Source organism: Phocoena phocoena, chromosome 7 (assembly GCF_963924675.1).
Source record: "Phocoena phocoena chromosome 7, mPhoPho1.1, whole genome shotgun sequence".
In the NCBI taxonomy this organism is placed as follows: Eukaryota; Metazoa; Chordata; class Mammalia; order Artiodactyla; family Phocoenidae; genus Phocoena; species Phocoena phocoena.
This window is the reverse complement of record NC_089225.1, coordinates 72177402-72195104: the sequence shown is the minus strand read 5'-3', so window position 1 is coordinate 72195104 and position 17703 is coordinate 72177402. Positions and strand designations below refer to the sequence as shown.

Genomic DNA, 17703 nt, shown 5'->3' with positions numbered 1-17703 from the left:
GGAAACACAATTAACCACAGTAAGAAAGGTGGTGTGCCAGATCACATGAGTAGTTCTGAGAACTCAGAGGCAGGAAGAGTCACTGGTGGGTTAGTCTGGAGCTGATCAAGCCTTTAAGACAGAACCTAGGAGACAGGCGGGATGTTAAGAGTAGAGCTGGGGTATGAGGTGGGAGAGGCAGAAAGGAAAAGACATGGAAAGCTGCGACTCAAAAGGAGGTTCCACGAAGGCATGAAGTGGTGTTTGGGCTGGAGAGGAGGACGAAGGCTGGACTGCCAAGAGCCTCAACAGTAAGCCAAGTGAACCTGGAGTTCACTCAAATAGTAATGGGGAGCCCAGGAAGGTTTCCGGGAATACCATGATGTGGTTTTAGGAAGATCCATCTGAGGGTGATACACTTTATCTACTGCTGCAAGACGAAAAGGCAATCACCCAAGGGAAGGCCAGTGGATTTGGTAACTAAAATATCAGAAGGTGTTTGTCACCGTGCTATTCTGAGTGGAGGGAGAGTAAATAGTTCAGTTATCTCCCTTATCTCTCTCCCCTGTCATTCTTTCCCATCCCTGACGTTAGGCAGTTCTCCATGAACGCAGTTACTGAGAGGTCTGAAACGTACTATACTAAGCCCTCACTGGGATATTTAAGAAAAATTCCTTATGTGCAAAATATTTAAAAACCATGCTGGAAAGACACAGCTTACACAATTAGAAAGGTAAACAGTATCATCTATGCTGCCCAGCAGGGCCCTCATTTCTCTGGGCAAGCCACCCAACGTTATCACGCTCAAGGTGTAGCTCCAAACATACAGGGGACAGGAATCCAGAGAAGGGAATAGAAGAGGTATGACAACAGAAAACCATTTTTGAAAAGGAACATAGATAAGAAGCCACTGTTTATCTTCATTTTATTCATTTATACATTTCTGCTGTCTGAGTCACGTACTTAAGTAGAATGTAAATACTTTTCAATTGTCTGAAATCTAAAGAAAGATAATTTCTGGACACCTTCAAAAACACATGAGTTATGAGGGAAATATCTGGATGGTTTTGCAGACTAACAGTGAACAACAGGTCAAATGAAATTCCAAATGTAATCTGGGGCTAATTAATCAGCAATTTTCAAGGTACTTGGTTTGAGCAGCTGCTTAAGTTCTTTTTTTTTTAAACATCTTTATTGGAGTATAATTGCTTTACAATGGTGTGTTAGTTTCTGCTTCATAACAAAGTGAATCAGTTATACATATACATATGTTCCCTTATCTCTTCCCTCTTGCATCTCCCTCCCTCCCACCCTCCCTATCCCACCCCTCTAGCTGGTCACAAACCACTGAGCTGATCTCCCTGTGCTATGCGGCTGCTTCCCACTAGCAATCTATTTTACGTTTGGTAGTGAACATATGTCCATGCCACTCTCTTTGTCACAACTTACCCTTCCCCCTCCCCATATCCTCAAGTCCATTCTCTAGTAGGTCTGTGTCTTTATTCCCGTCTTACCCCTAGGTTCTTCATGACCTTTTTTTTTTCTTAGATTCCATACATATGGTTAGCATACGGTATCTGTTTTTCTCTTTCCGACTTACTTCACTCTGTATGACAGACTCTAGGTCCATCCACCTCACTACAAATAACTCAATTTCGTTTCTTTTTATGGCTAATATTCCACTGTATATATGTACCACATCTTCTTTATCCATTCATCTGATGATGGACACTTAGGTTGCTTCCATCTCCTGGCTATTGTAAATAGAGCTGCAATGAACATTTTGGTACATGACTCTTTTTGAATTATGGTTTTCTCAGCGTATATGCCCAGTAGTGGGATTGCTGGGTCATATGGTAGTTCTTTTTGTAGTTTTTTAAGGAACCTCATACTATTCTCCATAGTGGCTGTATCAATTTACATTCCCACCAGCAGTGCAAGAGTGTTCCCTTTTCTCCACACCCTCTCCAGCATTTATTGTTTGTAGATATTTTGATGATGGCCATTCTGACCAGTGTGAGATGATATCTCACTGTAGTTTTTTTTTGTTTTTTGTTTTGTTTTGTTTTGTTTTTTTGCGGTACGCGGGCCTCTCACTGTTGTGGCCTCTCCCGTCGCGGAGCACAGGCTCCGGACGCGCAGGCTCAGCAGCCATGGCTCACGGGCCCAGCCGCTCCACAGCATGTGGGATCTTCCCGGACTGGGGCACAAACTAGTGTCCCCTGCATCGGCAGGCGGACTCTCAACCACTGCGCCACCAGGGAAGCCCTCATTGTAGTTTTGATTTGCATTTCTCTAATGATTAGTGATGCTGAGATCCTTTCATGTGTTTGTTGGCAGTCTGTATATCTTCTTTGGAGAAATGTCTATTTAGGTCTTCTGCCCATTTTTGGATTGGGTTGTTTGTTTTTTTGTTATTGAGCTGCATGAGCCGCTTGTAAATCTTGGAGATTAATCCTTTGTCAGTTGCTTTAAAGTTCTTTTTTATTCAAATTGGAACCAAATTCTTGAAGAGTTATGATTAGAACGCATCAAAAGCTTGAAGTCATCTTATCCTATTACATCACAAAGATCCTATGAGAGAAGGTCAGGTTGGGTTTTAGTAGGGAACCTAGCTAGCACTGACCCTGTTTCAGATGCTGTCAAAGATGGACACTCGCAAAGAAGAATGCAGGCAAATGCATTAGAGGAAGTGGAAATGTCCCACCGTGGAGGACAAAGTGGTAAGGAAGAGCCTGTTAAAATGTCGGGAATGTGTCCCACATGTCTCATTATTACATTAATTATTATATTTATCACTGTAAATAGCAACAGCTGTCCATAACGACAGATTCCCTGCTAAGCACTTTACTTATATCAGATAATTACATTTTCTAAATATCTACTAGATAGTTATCCCTCACAAAAATCCTACGAGTTAATAATTATTTTCCCATTGTACACAACAAATTACTTAATCTATGAGTTGAAGTTTTTTCAAGTAATTTGCTCAAGATGACATGGTTTGTAACTGGAAAATCTGGGACTCAAACCAAGTCCTGTTCAATATATTTTGAACACTTACTTTCAGGTGCTAAGAATATTATGGTGAGCAAAAGCTGGCATGGCAGGTGAAGCTGACATGAATCAAATAATCCCATGAAGAAATGTTTAACTGTAACTGTGACAAGAGCAATAGATCTGACCTTGGCAAGGAGGGGGTGAGGGATGGACATTTCTTCCTTGAGGTCTAATGCAATCTAAGATCTAAAGGAAGAACAGGAGTTGCCTTGGGGAAAAGGGAGGGAAAAGCATTCCAGGCAGAAGGCACAGAATGTGCAAAGATGACGTGGTGGGAAGGAGTGTGCTGAGGACTGAAAGAACAAAGTGAGGTGGGGAAGGAGCTGTGATATGAATCTAGAGAATTCAGATTTATTAGATGAGACTGTACCTTTCACCCCATGCACAATGTTTTATAGATCATGGTAAAAAGATTCTGTCTTTATCTTAAGCACACTGGGAGTTTATTTTATTGCTGGTGTGGTGTTTTTCCCTTGGGGGGTAAGGGGTGAACTTGGGTAGGAGTGCTATGCAGCCTCTTATAGGAATCTTTTAGGAACAGGGATAAAAGTGGATATTCCACAGCATGACTTTCTATGTTCTAGAATGGACATCTATTATATATCTAAACAACCCCAAAGTGGAGACTTAAGCTGAAAATGGAAGAATGGCATGTGGTCTCTGGAAGCAAAGTGAGGCACAGCTAAGTTATCCTGGAGGGTCCAGGATGCAGGAACACAGGCAACCCAAAGGTAGCAGAATACAACTGTACAGTAAGAGGCCATAAGAAGAGAACGGTGAAACCCATTTCCAGCTGAGAGGCACAGCAGATGACTGTTTTCACACCTCTGCTCCCGACACACGAGCTTTGATAAATGACTTATTTCTCTGAGACAACTTCCCCATTTGTAATGGTACCTTCCTCACAGGATTATTTTGAGAATGACGTGAGTTATAATACATGGAAAGTATGTAGAGAAGTACCTGCACATAGTAAGTATTCAATAAATACAAGCCATTACTGTTACTGTTATCATGCTATTATTGTAAAAGATCATAATTTGCGGTAAGCAGTTAAGGAAGGGAAAACATTTGTAAATATATCTCTGAGACAACATGTTCTCAAACTTGCACATACATATGAATCACCTGGAATGCTTGTGAAAAATGTAGATTCCTGGCTTGTTAGAGGTAAGGCCTAGGAAACTAGGTTTCTCCTGAGCTCCTGGGGGACTCTGACATAGCTGATCTAAGCATTTGAGAGGCATGGCTTCAAGGCCTAGAATTTAAAATAAATATTAAGGCATCAAATAAGGTATTTCATTGCAGGGACTTTAACTATAGGGATAACTTTATCAAACAAATTTCCGATTATTTTTGAATTTTAGAATTTTATTTTTTTATACAGCAGGTTCTTATTAGTTATCCATTTTATACATATTAGTGTATATATGTCAATCCCAATAGATTTTATTTTTGTTAAGGCAAAATGAAACAAGTTCACTTGCAAAACCTACTTCTATGAGAAAACTGAATAATCAGAATCCGCTTGATTGGTAAAATACTGTGTTTAGTTTTTAATAACCATTTTTACAAATTATTTAAATCTTTAGTTCCAAACAGTCCAAAAATGTCACTGTATGCTCCACTATCAAAAGAAACTAAAATAAACATCTAGACAGTGGTATGTATATTCTTTAATTATTAGATTTATTTTCTAGCAAAAATAATAGAGCCCATCTTCAATCATACAGAGAAAATTCTTTTCTGCTAGGACACAACTAAAACTCTGCAGATTCTTTCACTTTAGTTCAGGGTTTCTCAACCTCAGTACTGTGTAATTATTGTAGGTTATTATTTACAGGAATTATTTACAATAACAAGTGACCTCAGAAAAATCAAACAAGTGACTAACTTCAGGGAGGGTGAAATCATTGGCTTAATGTACACATCTGGTGAACAATGTCCATGAATATTATAAACTGAAGGGATTACTTATTCCTTTTCCTCAGAAACTATTACACAACCCAACACTTGGGATCTTTCTTGACCCAACAAGAGCATGAAAATGCTGCTTGGGCTCTTTATAATAACAAACAATGACCATTCCTGTTTTATTTGAAAAATAATTAGCAGCAGCTGCTACTTACACAGAATTTTTAACAGAAGATACTTTACATACTGAACCCAAATATTTCAGAACTTAAAGAGCCTGAGGCCAAATGAAATATTCTGCCTTTTTTTTTTTTAGTTTAAAATAAGGCATAACAATTAACTTCCACATTCCTTCATCTAATTTTTAAAAACGACTAAAACATTTTCCTGAGACTCAGAGGAAACAGCTGGACACATCTGTCAACTAGACAGCTCTGGAGTGAAAGAGAAACTTAATGCTTTAATACCATACTTACATGTGTGGGCTCAGTTCATAAAAATTTCTGTTCCTGTAATCTTCCACTTTCTCTGGTGAATAAATGGGCAATGACCGGTATGGGTTAACAGATATAACCACACTTCCAATGTATGTCTGCAAAAGAAAGAATAAAATATACCCATTTTAACATCTTAAGTCTTAATGTTGCATGGTTTCATCCTTTTAAAAACACTAGTTCTACGGCCTGACCACTCATTTTATACTTTTCAAGAATATTTCTAAAGACAGATGGTCAATAATGTTTATTCATTTTGCTGATAAATGGAGAGCATAGATTTATACATTGAAAATATCTTTCAAAATAAATCTCTAGATTAATTCATGACCCTGGATAAGAGTCCTCCAAAGCCCTGTCATACCTGCCAAAAATTTTGTCACCAACCACGGCTAATTGTGAGCAAGAGCTATGCCTTCCCCGATTCCGAGTAGAACTGGTGTTTCCCTCTCTCATCTGTATCCTCCTATTTCAGTCTACAGTAACCCAGGCTTCCCCTCCTCCCTACACATACCCATACCTATCCAATGGGGCCTTGACTTTGGCACTGTCCTTACACAGCCTGTCCATCTCTACAATGGGCTCCGACCACATACAATTCAGTATTAGAGTCACAGTTATCCCTTGGGTATTCAAAGAAAATCATTTCATGTTATAGCTAGTGGACTTTAATCTCAGAATTTAAATGTACTTGCTGAAAGACAGTACATTTCATGTTGAATTTAAATTTAATGTAGAATTTAAATGTACTCTCAGAGGGATTAATGCTCCTATTTTAACAGACAGTAACGCTCTCACACTGCAAACCAGAACACTAGTTATCTTCCTTTCCATTTCGATCTTAAATTCCCGGCAGCAAGAGCAGTGTTGGTTTAGGTCATTTTGTACAAAGACTAGCGCAATGCCACAAGCAAAAGTCACTTAACTGTAACTCATCTTAGCTCCATTTTTCCTTTCAGTTTCAACATTATAAAGATGGCTGGGGTGGTGGTGGAAGGGGGATGCTAACAAACATATGTCAGTGATAAAAAGCTTTTTTAATAAAAAGGTGAAAAAAAGAAAGGAAAGAAGAAAGAAAAAAGTCACTTCCAACTTCCCCGCCTTTCCAGGGCCATGCAACAAAAGGTGACATTTTTAGAGCAACAAGTTTTTCCAGTATTGTCACCACTGGATTCAAGCAGATTGTCAGATCAAACAGAATAGAAAAGAAGAACAGCACAAATGTTCTGATTTTTTTTTCAAAACATGGGTCACAATTATTTTAATTATAAGATTTTTTCCCCCAACCTGGAAAACTGAACAGGTCATTTTTATACCTATTTTCATCCCATAAGAATACAATCTTAGCAAGAGTACATAAGACTGCTGCTGTAAAGAAAAACTCTCAGCTCCCATGCAATTAGGGTTATCTATTTCTGACACCCTAGCACTAAGGACCCAACTAATTTGGCCTGACAAGCAACGAGTCCAAATGTCTTAACTTATTCCATTTAGATAAGACTCTTCCAGAAAGGTTTCTTCACAGTCCAACCCACCTGGGCAAGTAGATGGGAGATGCTAGAGACTGAATAACTGTCTGAACGGCTTATAACTAAGAGACTAGAATTACTTAGATTGGTAGATATGAGAATACAATAATTGATTTATTCCTTTAATACCTGTTGATTGAAAGATCAGCCTTCTTTAGTAGAAAAGTACATGAATCTCCCTTTTTAAGGTAGTTTCTTGAATACAATAATTAAAATACATATTTGCTGTTAGCAGAGAAACCAGTTACCAAGTTGCTCTTTAAAACCAAATTTCACGGGCGGCTAAATTCTTGATGAAAATCTGCCTGTGTGGCATTCTTGCACGGAGAACAAACTCAGCTGCCTCAAACCCAAAATCAAAAGCCACACTACTAAGTTTTAAATTTCTCTTTGTTACTTGTGACTTTTATACAAACTGAATTGTGTGTGCTTTTCCCCCCAGCTGTTTTCCTATCACCTAGAACAGGGCTGGCCCATGAATAATGTCCCATAAATATTTAACTGAATGACTAATATGCACAGAATCCATTCATCACTAAGAACATGGATGGTACAAACCACTTTCACACAACTATTCTTCTGTTGAAATATAATACCGAGTACACTGCCATACAGTGCCTAATATATTACTAAACCTATATGCCACGCGTAACCACCAAACAAACCCTTCAACTATATCCTTCCCGCCTCGGGTTCCTTGTCAGACTGTGGTAGACTGTTTGCAAAGATGGCTGGAACAATTCCTACCACCCCTTTATGCAAAACCTTTGAAATGTGACTCTGCCACTCCTTCTATCAAGAGACAGAGTTTATCCTCCACCCCGTCAATCTGGACTTGTCTATGTGACTGATTTGACCAAAGGGACATTATAAGATGAGATACAAGCAGAGGCTTGAGCATTTGTGTATTGGGATGTTGCCCCTCCCCCACCCTTATGACTGACACTAGAAGCCATGATGCAAATGAACTTGAGCTAGACTGTTGGAGAGGTCACAAAGAAAGACAAGGGCCTGAACTACACAGCCTGACAACCATCAGACACATGAGTGAGGCCATTCTAAACCATCCAGTCACTGTTAGGCCACCAAATGCCTAAAGCCACATTCACGATCCCAGGTGAGACCAGCAGAAGTCATACCAAGCTGAACTCAGCCTATATTGCTATCCCAGAGAACTGTGTGCAAACAGATGGTCGCTGTTTTATGCAATTAACTGGGGGTGGGGGTTACACAGCGACAATTACCTTACCGATACATCAACATGGCTCAACAAGTAAGAAAAAGGACCAAGCAGGACAAGCTTTATCAATCTGAATAAGCAAACAGTAAGGGAAACTGTGCTCTCCCTCTCCATTCCACTTTATATGTTTCAGATATGCATCCTCTAATCTTGAACTTCTAGTAGGTTTGTCCTGTACTGTGTGATACATGCCCTTGCTGTTTATGGGTTTCTTCCTTGAAGGTTCTATGTGCATTAGTCAAAGATTTAAATAGTCCCACATCTGCCAAAAGAATAACTCAAATGTTCATAGTCACAAGCCTCCTTTCTCTGAGACACAAAAGATACTCCTGGGGCTTCCCTGGTGGCGCAGTGGTTGAGAATCTGCCTGCCAATGCAGGGGACACGGGTTCGAGCCCTGGTCTGGGAGGATCCCACATGCCGCGGAGCAACTAGGCCCGTGAGCCACAACTACTGAGCCTGCGCATCTGGAGCCTGTGCTCCGCAACAAGAGAGGCCGCGATAGTGAGAGGCCTGCGCACCGCGATGAAGAGTGGCCCCCGCTCGCCGCAACTAGAGAAAGCCTTCGCACAGAAACGAAGACCCAACACAGCAAAAATAAATTAATTAATTAATAAACTCCTACCCCCAACATCTTCTTTAAAAAAAAGATACTCCTGGAAGCAGCTGATAGGCTGGGTGGAGTTTACAATCCTATTCCAGTTTTAGGCAGCTATCTACTCTACATTCAAGTAACTGCAATAACAAATTAAACCTCCTTTCCAGGGAGCAGAACAATAGTGACCAGACAGTTCATTTTTACATCAATTAACATTTGGGCTTATAAATGATATACATCTGTCCCTCAGTATCCCTGGGGGGATTGGTTCCAAGACCACCTGCAGAGACTGACCAAAGTCCAAGGATGCTCAAACAAGGATGCCTTCTATAAAACAGCATAGTATTTGCATGTAATCTACACACATCCTCCCTCCCGTGTACTTTAAATCATCTCTAGACTACTTATAATACCTTATACAATGTAAATGCTATGTAAATAATTGTTGGCTCATGGCAAATTCAAGTTTTGCTTTTTGGAACTCTCTGGAATATTTCCCATGAATATTTTTGATTTGTGGTTGATTGGATCTGTGGGTGAGGAACCCACAGACCAAGGGCTGACCGTACTTCATTATTTTTTTAACTAGAAACTGTATACAATTTAAAGTCAGTATTTTCCTATTGCATCATGCTCTAAAAAAGATCCTAAACTAAATCATTAAGTAACAACTGGAATAAAGAAGTTGGAGGTAAGACACAGTTTCTTAAGTATGTGCATAAGAGAGCTGGGCATTACGTGTCCTTTTTATTCTGAATATGCCAAGGAGAAAAAAAACCAAAAACAAAAGAAAGAAAAGCACTGTAAACTTTTACAAAAGGGAGCAGCAAAGAGGATCTGCCTCTTGTCCTCTAGAATTCCACTCACTCACTCGACTGGAAATAAGAGGTAGGTATGTACTGGGTCCAGCACCAACGAGCTACTGCGGACTCGGGTGGTGCCAGTGAGAGAGCCCACAAAAGGCCTCCAGCAGCTTAGCTCATTCCCACCAGACCACTTCTGGGCTGCGCTCACATTCCACCTGGTCCCTAGGTCCCAAATGGCTCACAGAGCAACTCCTACTGGAATCCGGAGCCTGCTCTTCTATTAGGCCGATTACACCAAAAAGGACTCCTTTCTCATAACGGCAAAAACTACTTAGCAATTAGGTTCTATCTACCTTCTCCAACTGAGACAAGTCTGGCTCTCATGACCCTCAATGGATGGATGGATGGATGAGCTCAATCAATGTACTTATTTCCTCAGTGGAAACAACCTCCTAGCCATCCCGGCCAACCTAGTTCACAACCTCCATGCTCCGGGCCCCCAGCACCCCAAGTCCTGAAGTGTGCACACCACCCTGACAACAGAAGGCCACCTCCACTCTCACCACCCTGCGGAACCAGCCTCTGACATCTAGGAGGGGAAAGGGAAGGGGAGGAAAGGGGAGGGAAGGGGAGGGGAGGGGAGCGGACAAGACAAGAAGAAGAGCAAAGGAAAAGGGAAGAGGGAAAGGAAAGGCTCTACCTTTCTACAAATGGCATATTCAATTAACAAGTTTATCTTTCACTTCTCAAGGGCAGACATTAAACCAAGAATGTACAAACACTCCTAAGTCAAAACAATCCCTGTCTTCGTATTTCAGATATCTCTAGAATTCCAGAACAGATGCCTTGTGAATAACCAAATAATACTCGAGTGCTCCTACTGTGATTACAGTGAAAACGGAAGTCTTTTCTGGAGGATGGTCATCCAGCAACCGCCACTCTCCAGACCACAATCCAGAAGCCAGAGGAAAGGTCCCTGACAGATATATAACCCAAGGATCACGCATTTCATTCCATAAGAAAGTTCTTCCAGAACCCCATCCTCAGAGATTCTATTTCAGTGGTCGGGAGAAGGGCCAGGCATCTGCATCTCGTACAGTCTCCCTGGAAAAAGAAACGTGTAACCAGAGTTAAAAACCACTGCTTGGGGGCTTCCCTGGTGGCGCAGTGGTTGAGAGTCCGCCTGCCGATGCAGGGGACGCGGGTTCGTGCCCCGGTCCGGGAGGATCCCACGTGCCGCAGAGTGGCTGGGCCCGTGAGCCATGGCCGCTGAGCCTGCGTATCCGCAACGGGAGAGGCCACAACAGTGAGAGGCCCGCGTAACACACACACACACACACACACACACACACACACACACACACACACACACGCAAAACCCACTGCTTGTAGCCTTCACCCTCAGGGCTCACAGGACCAGGTTTTACTTTCAAATGCAGCAACCATGCTAGTGTCGCTGTTGGTCTATCTTCTATTTTACCTTCCCCTTTAAATTGTCCTATGTAATTAATTCTGTCAACATTTCAAGAACAAAAGAAAATTCTTCTCGCTACCCTTTCATTTCAGCCACATTTATAATAAACTTGGCATACGGCATCTCAGCACACTACAGAGAAACAGCGGCAACATCTGTAAGTTGGGGCCTTCTCATGGCAGTATGTTTCAAATGTTTGACTATGACTCACTGTAAAAAATAAAATTGGCATCACAACCAAGTATGTGTGTTTGAGTGTGTATTTACATACACATATGTGCATACATATGTATGAAATAAGCTTCACAAAATCATAAATATCCTTATCATGTGCAATGCACTGATATCCTTTGTTCAAGTCTATTCATTACAAAATGTTTTAAAACTGCTGGTCCTAACCCACTAAACGGTCTTCCTCACTTAATGGCTGAAGCTTGCAGTTTAAAAAATACTACCACAGAGCACTTCTTAATCTTTTTCTAGTTGTTGATGGCTTTGAGAGGCCAATGAAAGCTATGAACCTTCTCCCCCCAAAAAACACACATATAATATATGCACATAAGAGTTTGCACACAGTTGATATAGCAGGTTAAAAGCTCCCGCCCTAAGCAAAGAAACAGCGGCCACTAATGGAGAAAGAGACAGAAAAAGGATAAAAAAGAGAGACAGAGAAGGAAAGAAAGGAGTAAGAAGTGATCAAAATAATTCTAAAAGTATAAAAATGAAGAGTTGTTCAGAATAAGAACCAACTGCTCGGCTCAGTGGGCCCTGAGTGCCTTATTACAGCACTGAGTCAGAACACGGCCTAACAACCAAGGGCCAAAATGAGACAGCCAGTATTCTGTTTTCGACGACAAGGACGTATGCAATAAATACATTTTGGAAAGATATCCAACCAAAAACACTTGTTTCAAGTTAAATAGTGAAGCACAGTTTTAATATTTTGTGCATCTCCATTATGCAGTACCGTACACACGTTCCTCCACGATGCCAGGTAAAGGAAACGTTAGTACACAGAAAAGTCACAAGATTGTGACAGAAAAGTCACAAGATTTTCACACCTTTCATATCATAGTTCTTCCCAGGGCAACATTAAGATCTTAAGAAGCCCTAACCCTGAAAGTTTATATTTCAATGAAATTGAAAATAAAATTACAACTAAACCATAAAATACACATAAGGAAATCCTATAATGACTTCTTTTCACCATGATGAGTACTTGGAGGCTTCTCTCCAAATATCAAATTCTTCCAAAATATTTGTAAAGCCCCTGCTCTGTTGAGACTCTAACTAGGCATCCCATCTGCCTATCTACCAGCTTCTTATTTTCCTCAGAATGACTTTTGGCGACTTGTTTACAAATCGTCATTGCAGTTTCTTAAAAACTCATCCCCAGAGTTATTATAGTTCTGATATATAATATACACTGAAGCACCTTTTCACTAAACTCTTCCTAAATCCCCGTGAGGTAGAAATGTCCATAACAATGGAGCACAAAGAAGTTAAGTGGTATGACCACATTATCTAACAAAAGTGGAATCAGGACCAGGAGCCAAGAATCTGTTCTCTTTTCATTAGAGCACACAAGCCATGCTGTCAGGCCTGGAAAGCTTTGGCAAAAAGTGGCCAAGAACACCTCATCACAGCAACTTGTGTTGTACAACGCCTTACCCGGGCGTCTTCGCCTTTGTATAATAGAGAGCTACTCTGTTGGGCAGAAGCCTCCCTTTTGACTATCTGCAGAATGCTGAAATCCTTACACCACCAGGAATAAACAAAAAAGAAAGGGGGAGAAAAGATCTTCTAGTTACAGGGAAATTTTTTTATCTCAACAGAAAAGAATTTTTTTTTTCAATGTTTATCCCAGCACATCAAGTTGTGCCTACCTCTTGAAGAAATGCAAGACGTTGTGTCACAATCATCCTTTAACTTCAGAGAAATGAATCAGGAAGGTGGCAATGCAACAGGTAATGTTTATTTAAATACCTCACTTAATGCTAAGTATTTAGTCTAAAATGTCTTAAAAAAAATATTCAAGAATGTGCTGGAGTTCTCCAAGTCCCAGTCTCCAAGCCATGTTTCTTTCACCTCTAAAGTAATAACAGTTCAAATCCAGGATGGATCAGGACTCAGATAAAAATAACCCTTCACGTGGCTGCACAACCGCATTGATTTCCTTGACTGAATTTAGGCTACAACCATCTTAACAAGCAAGCAACGAATTTATCAAGAGCCTTCCTTAAGCAAAACATCATCTTAGGCGTGGTGAAAATACAGGACACTCCTGTGGCCTGTGCCCCTGGGAGATTATAATAGAGCTTAGGAGGTGAGACTTTTATATCATAAAACATAAAATTTAAGGGTTAACCGCCGTAGGCACAAAAACAGATGCAACAGGATTTAAGTGATTCCTAGCTAAATGAGTGCATTAGTCTTTCTTTTCTTACTGCCTAAAGGAGTGCTTTGGGTTTAAACGAAGGAAAGGTCACTGTCAACTGCAGAGGTCCAAGAATGCTCCGGAGAAGTCACAGGATTTGGGTAGGTCTAAAAGGATGGGCAAGATTTGGATAAAGTAACATTCCACCGAAGAGCAGCATGTGAGATTCTGGTTTTTAGGTCATAGTTGAACCCTGCCCTTTTTAAAAATTTTTCACTAGGATAGTTGTATTCTTCAAAATGTATTTTTTTGAAGTATGAATTGCTAGAGACTCAAAGCAGATATCTGTACACCCAGGTTCAACTGTAGCATTGTTCACAACTGCCAAAAGGTAGAAGTAACCCAAGCGCCCACTGACGGATGAATGCGTAAACGAAGTATGGTGTACAGATACAATGGAATATTATTCAGCCTTAAAAAAAAGGAAATTCTACACAGGCTATAACATGGATTAAAACATGGATAGCAGCCTAAAGGCCCACCCAACCACATTTCAGACACAGGGGATGAAACAGCTTGCCTCAAGCAAAGACCTCCTGTGAGTAATAGCTTAGAAAGTAAGACTGGAATCAAATTTCAGACAGCCTCAAATGTCAGAGTGAGCAGTCTGAGCTTCAGTCTGAGAGCAGTTTTGAAGTAAAAGTCAGTGTGTGGGGTAAGGGGGGTTAGATGATGAAACTGACTGAACTTGAATCCAAGTCACCCTGACTTAAGTGTTTTTGAGCTCTTTGCTCAGATTCTATGTCATACAGTATGACAAGGCTTCAAATGTATTTGAAATATTGTGTAAACCTTAGCTCCAAGTTATCTAGCAAAGTTTTTCAGTTTTGTGTGAACCTGGGCACATTACTGAACCTCTCCAAATCCCAGTTTCATCATCTGGACAAGGAGGACGATACTGGTTCCTCCTGTCTAATCTGAGGATTAAATGAGATTGTGCGTTAAAGCACGAACCACCTGACACATATAGCAAGCATCTCATAAATGTTACCCACTGTGAGTTTGGCTCTACTCGAATTTTTGGCCACAGTAGATAGCCAAATCAGGACTCAAAAGCCTACAATACACGTTAGTATCTCAGCTAAATTCATGGAGGAGTCCTATGATGCTGAAGTCTTACCAAATGCTCTCTGTATACAGGGAATGGATGAGTTATCAGAGGGGCACATGAGGTATGTATGGTCTTAATGAAGCTAGCAGGAAAAGCCTGGGATACTGAGAAAACGGCTATACAAGGCAAGCTGGTGGAATCTTCAGAAATGACAACACGCTATTCACTTCACACAGAGGAATTCACCCTCTTCTTGGGTCTCGGATCCTGGGAATCTGATCACAAGACACCAAGACATTATGTGTCGCAGCATTTTTAATTTAGCCATCTGTAAGATTTCCCAAATTTCCCTGAAGAGGGCTTTTGTCTTAATTGTTTTTTTTTAAAGACACAGTTTGGTCTACCATACGCTCTGGTTGGTTTTTCAGACACAGTTCAAAATTGTGAAAAACTGCCTAAGTGAAAAATTACAAACATAAGGTCAATAACTGATTTAGGCTTCTATCCGGGTCTTAAATCTAAAACAGTGGAATTCAGACATACACCTCACACCCCTATCTAAGAACAGATCTGTGATACATATAACCAATAATGACAGCCTAATTTTCACAGAGGAAGAAACTAAAGGCATTAGAAGGTTTTAAAGACTTGCTCAAGGTCTCACAAGTAGTAGCAGGGGCAGTTTCACGCCAAAGCTCTACACCAAGGTCTGTGATGTAAGAATAGAGAAGTATGATTTGTCAGGCTCTGTCAGCTGCTGGGCACAGAGATGCCCTCAAGTTACATCAAGTACTGAAGGTTTTACTGTGATAATCACATACCCAGGAACCCCCCGAGGAACCCATTACCGAGCTACAAGAAAAGCTGGGACCCAAAAGTGAGTATGGATGGCTGTGAGGCCACATTATGGAACAAAGCAACACAAGTTTGTGAAGACTTCTTTTCCAGTCCCACTATCAATGTGCTCATCCCCTACTCACATTTCTGCTTCCTCTGGGCCTGCTACTGACTGGTCTTCTCACTTTCTACTCCAAAGCTGGCCTGTTGCAAAGACTCTTATTCACAGTCTCTGCCTACACACGGCCCATCGTGGCCTCACCACATCATGACTCCTGGCGTCTGCTTCTGTTGGTATTTTATTTGTTTCAGTATTTCTCAACTCAAAGTTTGAGGAGAGATTCAAGCCCTATTCATCTGTTTATCTATGCTGTGCTAAATCACTGGCCTTAGATCAGGCAAGCTTGTCAGGCATGGTCCCTGTCGGTGTAGTCTGAGACATGCCTTAACTACCATCATATTATAATCCTTTGTTCCTGTGCTGCAGTCATTTCAGACTATGAATTAAAGAACTAGATATGAGTTCTATGCCACGCCGAAATACCGGCTAAAAATATCACTTCGGGCAGCCTTTATTTCAGAGCAGGATAACACAATACTACCTTATCTTCGTTGCTCTGTAAGGAACAAGTATTTTCCAAATATGTATCATTCTCCAGACCTAGTAAGAGTCTCTTAACTAAAGGTACAGAGTGGTCCTGTGTTACAGGTATGCTACCAGCTACAAGTCTTGAAAATAATATTACGTGGCTAATTGAAAGTAGTAATCCAACAAAAGTGAAATCTGTGTAATGAATACCGAAGTAGGAGGGGGTAGGGAAAAAGGGAGGGAGGGGAGAGGCAACGAGAGAGTCAGGGAAGGGGAGAGAGAGAAAATTCTAATCATAAGAAAAGCTCAGGGTCTGAAATCTTGAAGAAAAGTCATGCTGGGTTTCCAAGTTTTTCAGATGGTCATGTGGTCAGGTACTCCATTCCAACTATATGTCAAGCACCGGGCTAAAATGCCCCTTAGGGGCTTCCCTGGTGCCGCAGTGGTTGACAGTCCGCCTGCTGATGCAGGGAACACGGGTTCGTGCCCTGGTCCGGGAGGATCCCACGTGCCGCGGAGCGGCTAGGCCCGTGAGCCATGGCCGCTGAGCCTGCGCATCCGGAGCCTGTGCTCCGCAACGGGAGAGGCCACGACAGTGAGAGGCCCGCGTACCGCAATCAATCAATCAATCAATCAATCAATCAATAAATCAATAAAATAAAATGCCCCTTAATCTCCAAAACAACTCAACAAGATAAGCACCATGATACCTATTTTACAGATGAGAGAACTGACCCTCAATTACTTCAATGGTCACAGTGGTTGTGAGTGACCAAGACACAACCTTGGTCTGTCTGCCAAAGGCCCATGCCTTGCCCAATATGCCACAGCAGAGTTGGATGCACAAAACAGCCTCTCTTTAGAAATTAGGATTATTGTTAATACTTACCTGGACTATAAATCTAAGAGCAGAAAGAGATGTGTGTGTAGAGGGGAGGGGTGAATCAGCCGCATGAATTAGCCACATGGCTCTTGTGGGGAATTGCTTCTTCCTCCTCTACTCTGTGCTCTTTTTTTTTTTTTTCTGGCTGTGCCCTGCAGCATGCAGGCTTTTAGTTCCCCGACCACGGTTCTAACCTGTGCCCCCTGCAGTGGAAGCACGGAGTCTTAACCACTGGACCACCAGGGAGGAAGTCCCTCTACGATGTGCTCTTAATGGTAAAGGACCTTGTGCAGCTATCAATCACCTGCCATCAGTGAACAGGACGAAAACCCATCTCCTCCCAAGATCGTCTCCCACCTTCCAGAGAGGAACACACCATCCTAACAGTTGCTATCACTTTTCTTTGACTAGAGAGCACCTACGACTTTAGAACTGAACGCACTTGTTCCCTGTCACACTAGTTCACGTCACTGCACTGTTGAATGCTAACTCAACACGTGGCAGGAATGCGGATTATCTCTTCAATTATTTGTCTGGGTTGTTGAGGCTGCCTTGCTCCAAAACCTATACACTGAATATCATACTCAGTTATGTTGAACAGCACTTTGCAGGCTGAGAATGCTTCCCTATTAGTGGTATCACTGATGCACATGGTAACTGCATAAACTTAGCAGGACCATTATTAAGAGCATGAACTACAGAGCCAGACTTCCTGGATATGAATCCCAGCTCCATCACCTACTCGCTGTGTGACCTTGGAAAGGTCACTTAGCCTTTCTGAGCCTCAGTTTCCTCATATGTAAAATGAAGAT

General features: G+C 41.4%; 1 protein-coding gene across 4 annotated transcripts in view; it reads right to left on the bottom strand.

The window, feature by feature from the left end:
* MYO1B (myosin IB) overlaps positions 1-17703 on the bottom strand; it is a 184611-nt gene that overhangs the window by 127246 nt on the left and 39662 nt on the right. For all 4 annotated transcript variants that reach the window (XM_065880947.1, XM_065880949.1, XM_065880948.1 and 1 more), the window contains one exon: positions 5430-5545. In XM_065880947.1, the coding sequence (XP_065737019.1) occupies positions 5430-5545 (116 nt within the window). The remainder of the gene's footprint in view (positions 1-5429; positions 5546-17703) is intronic.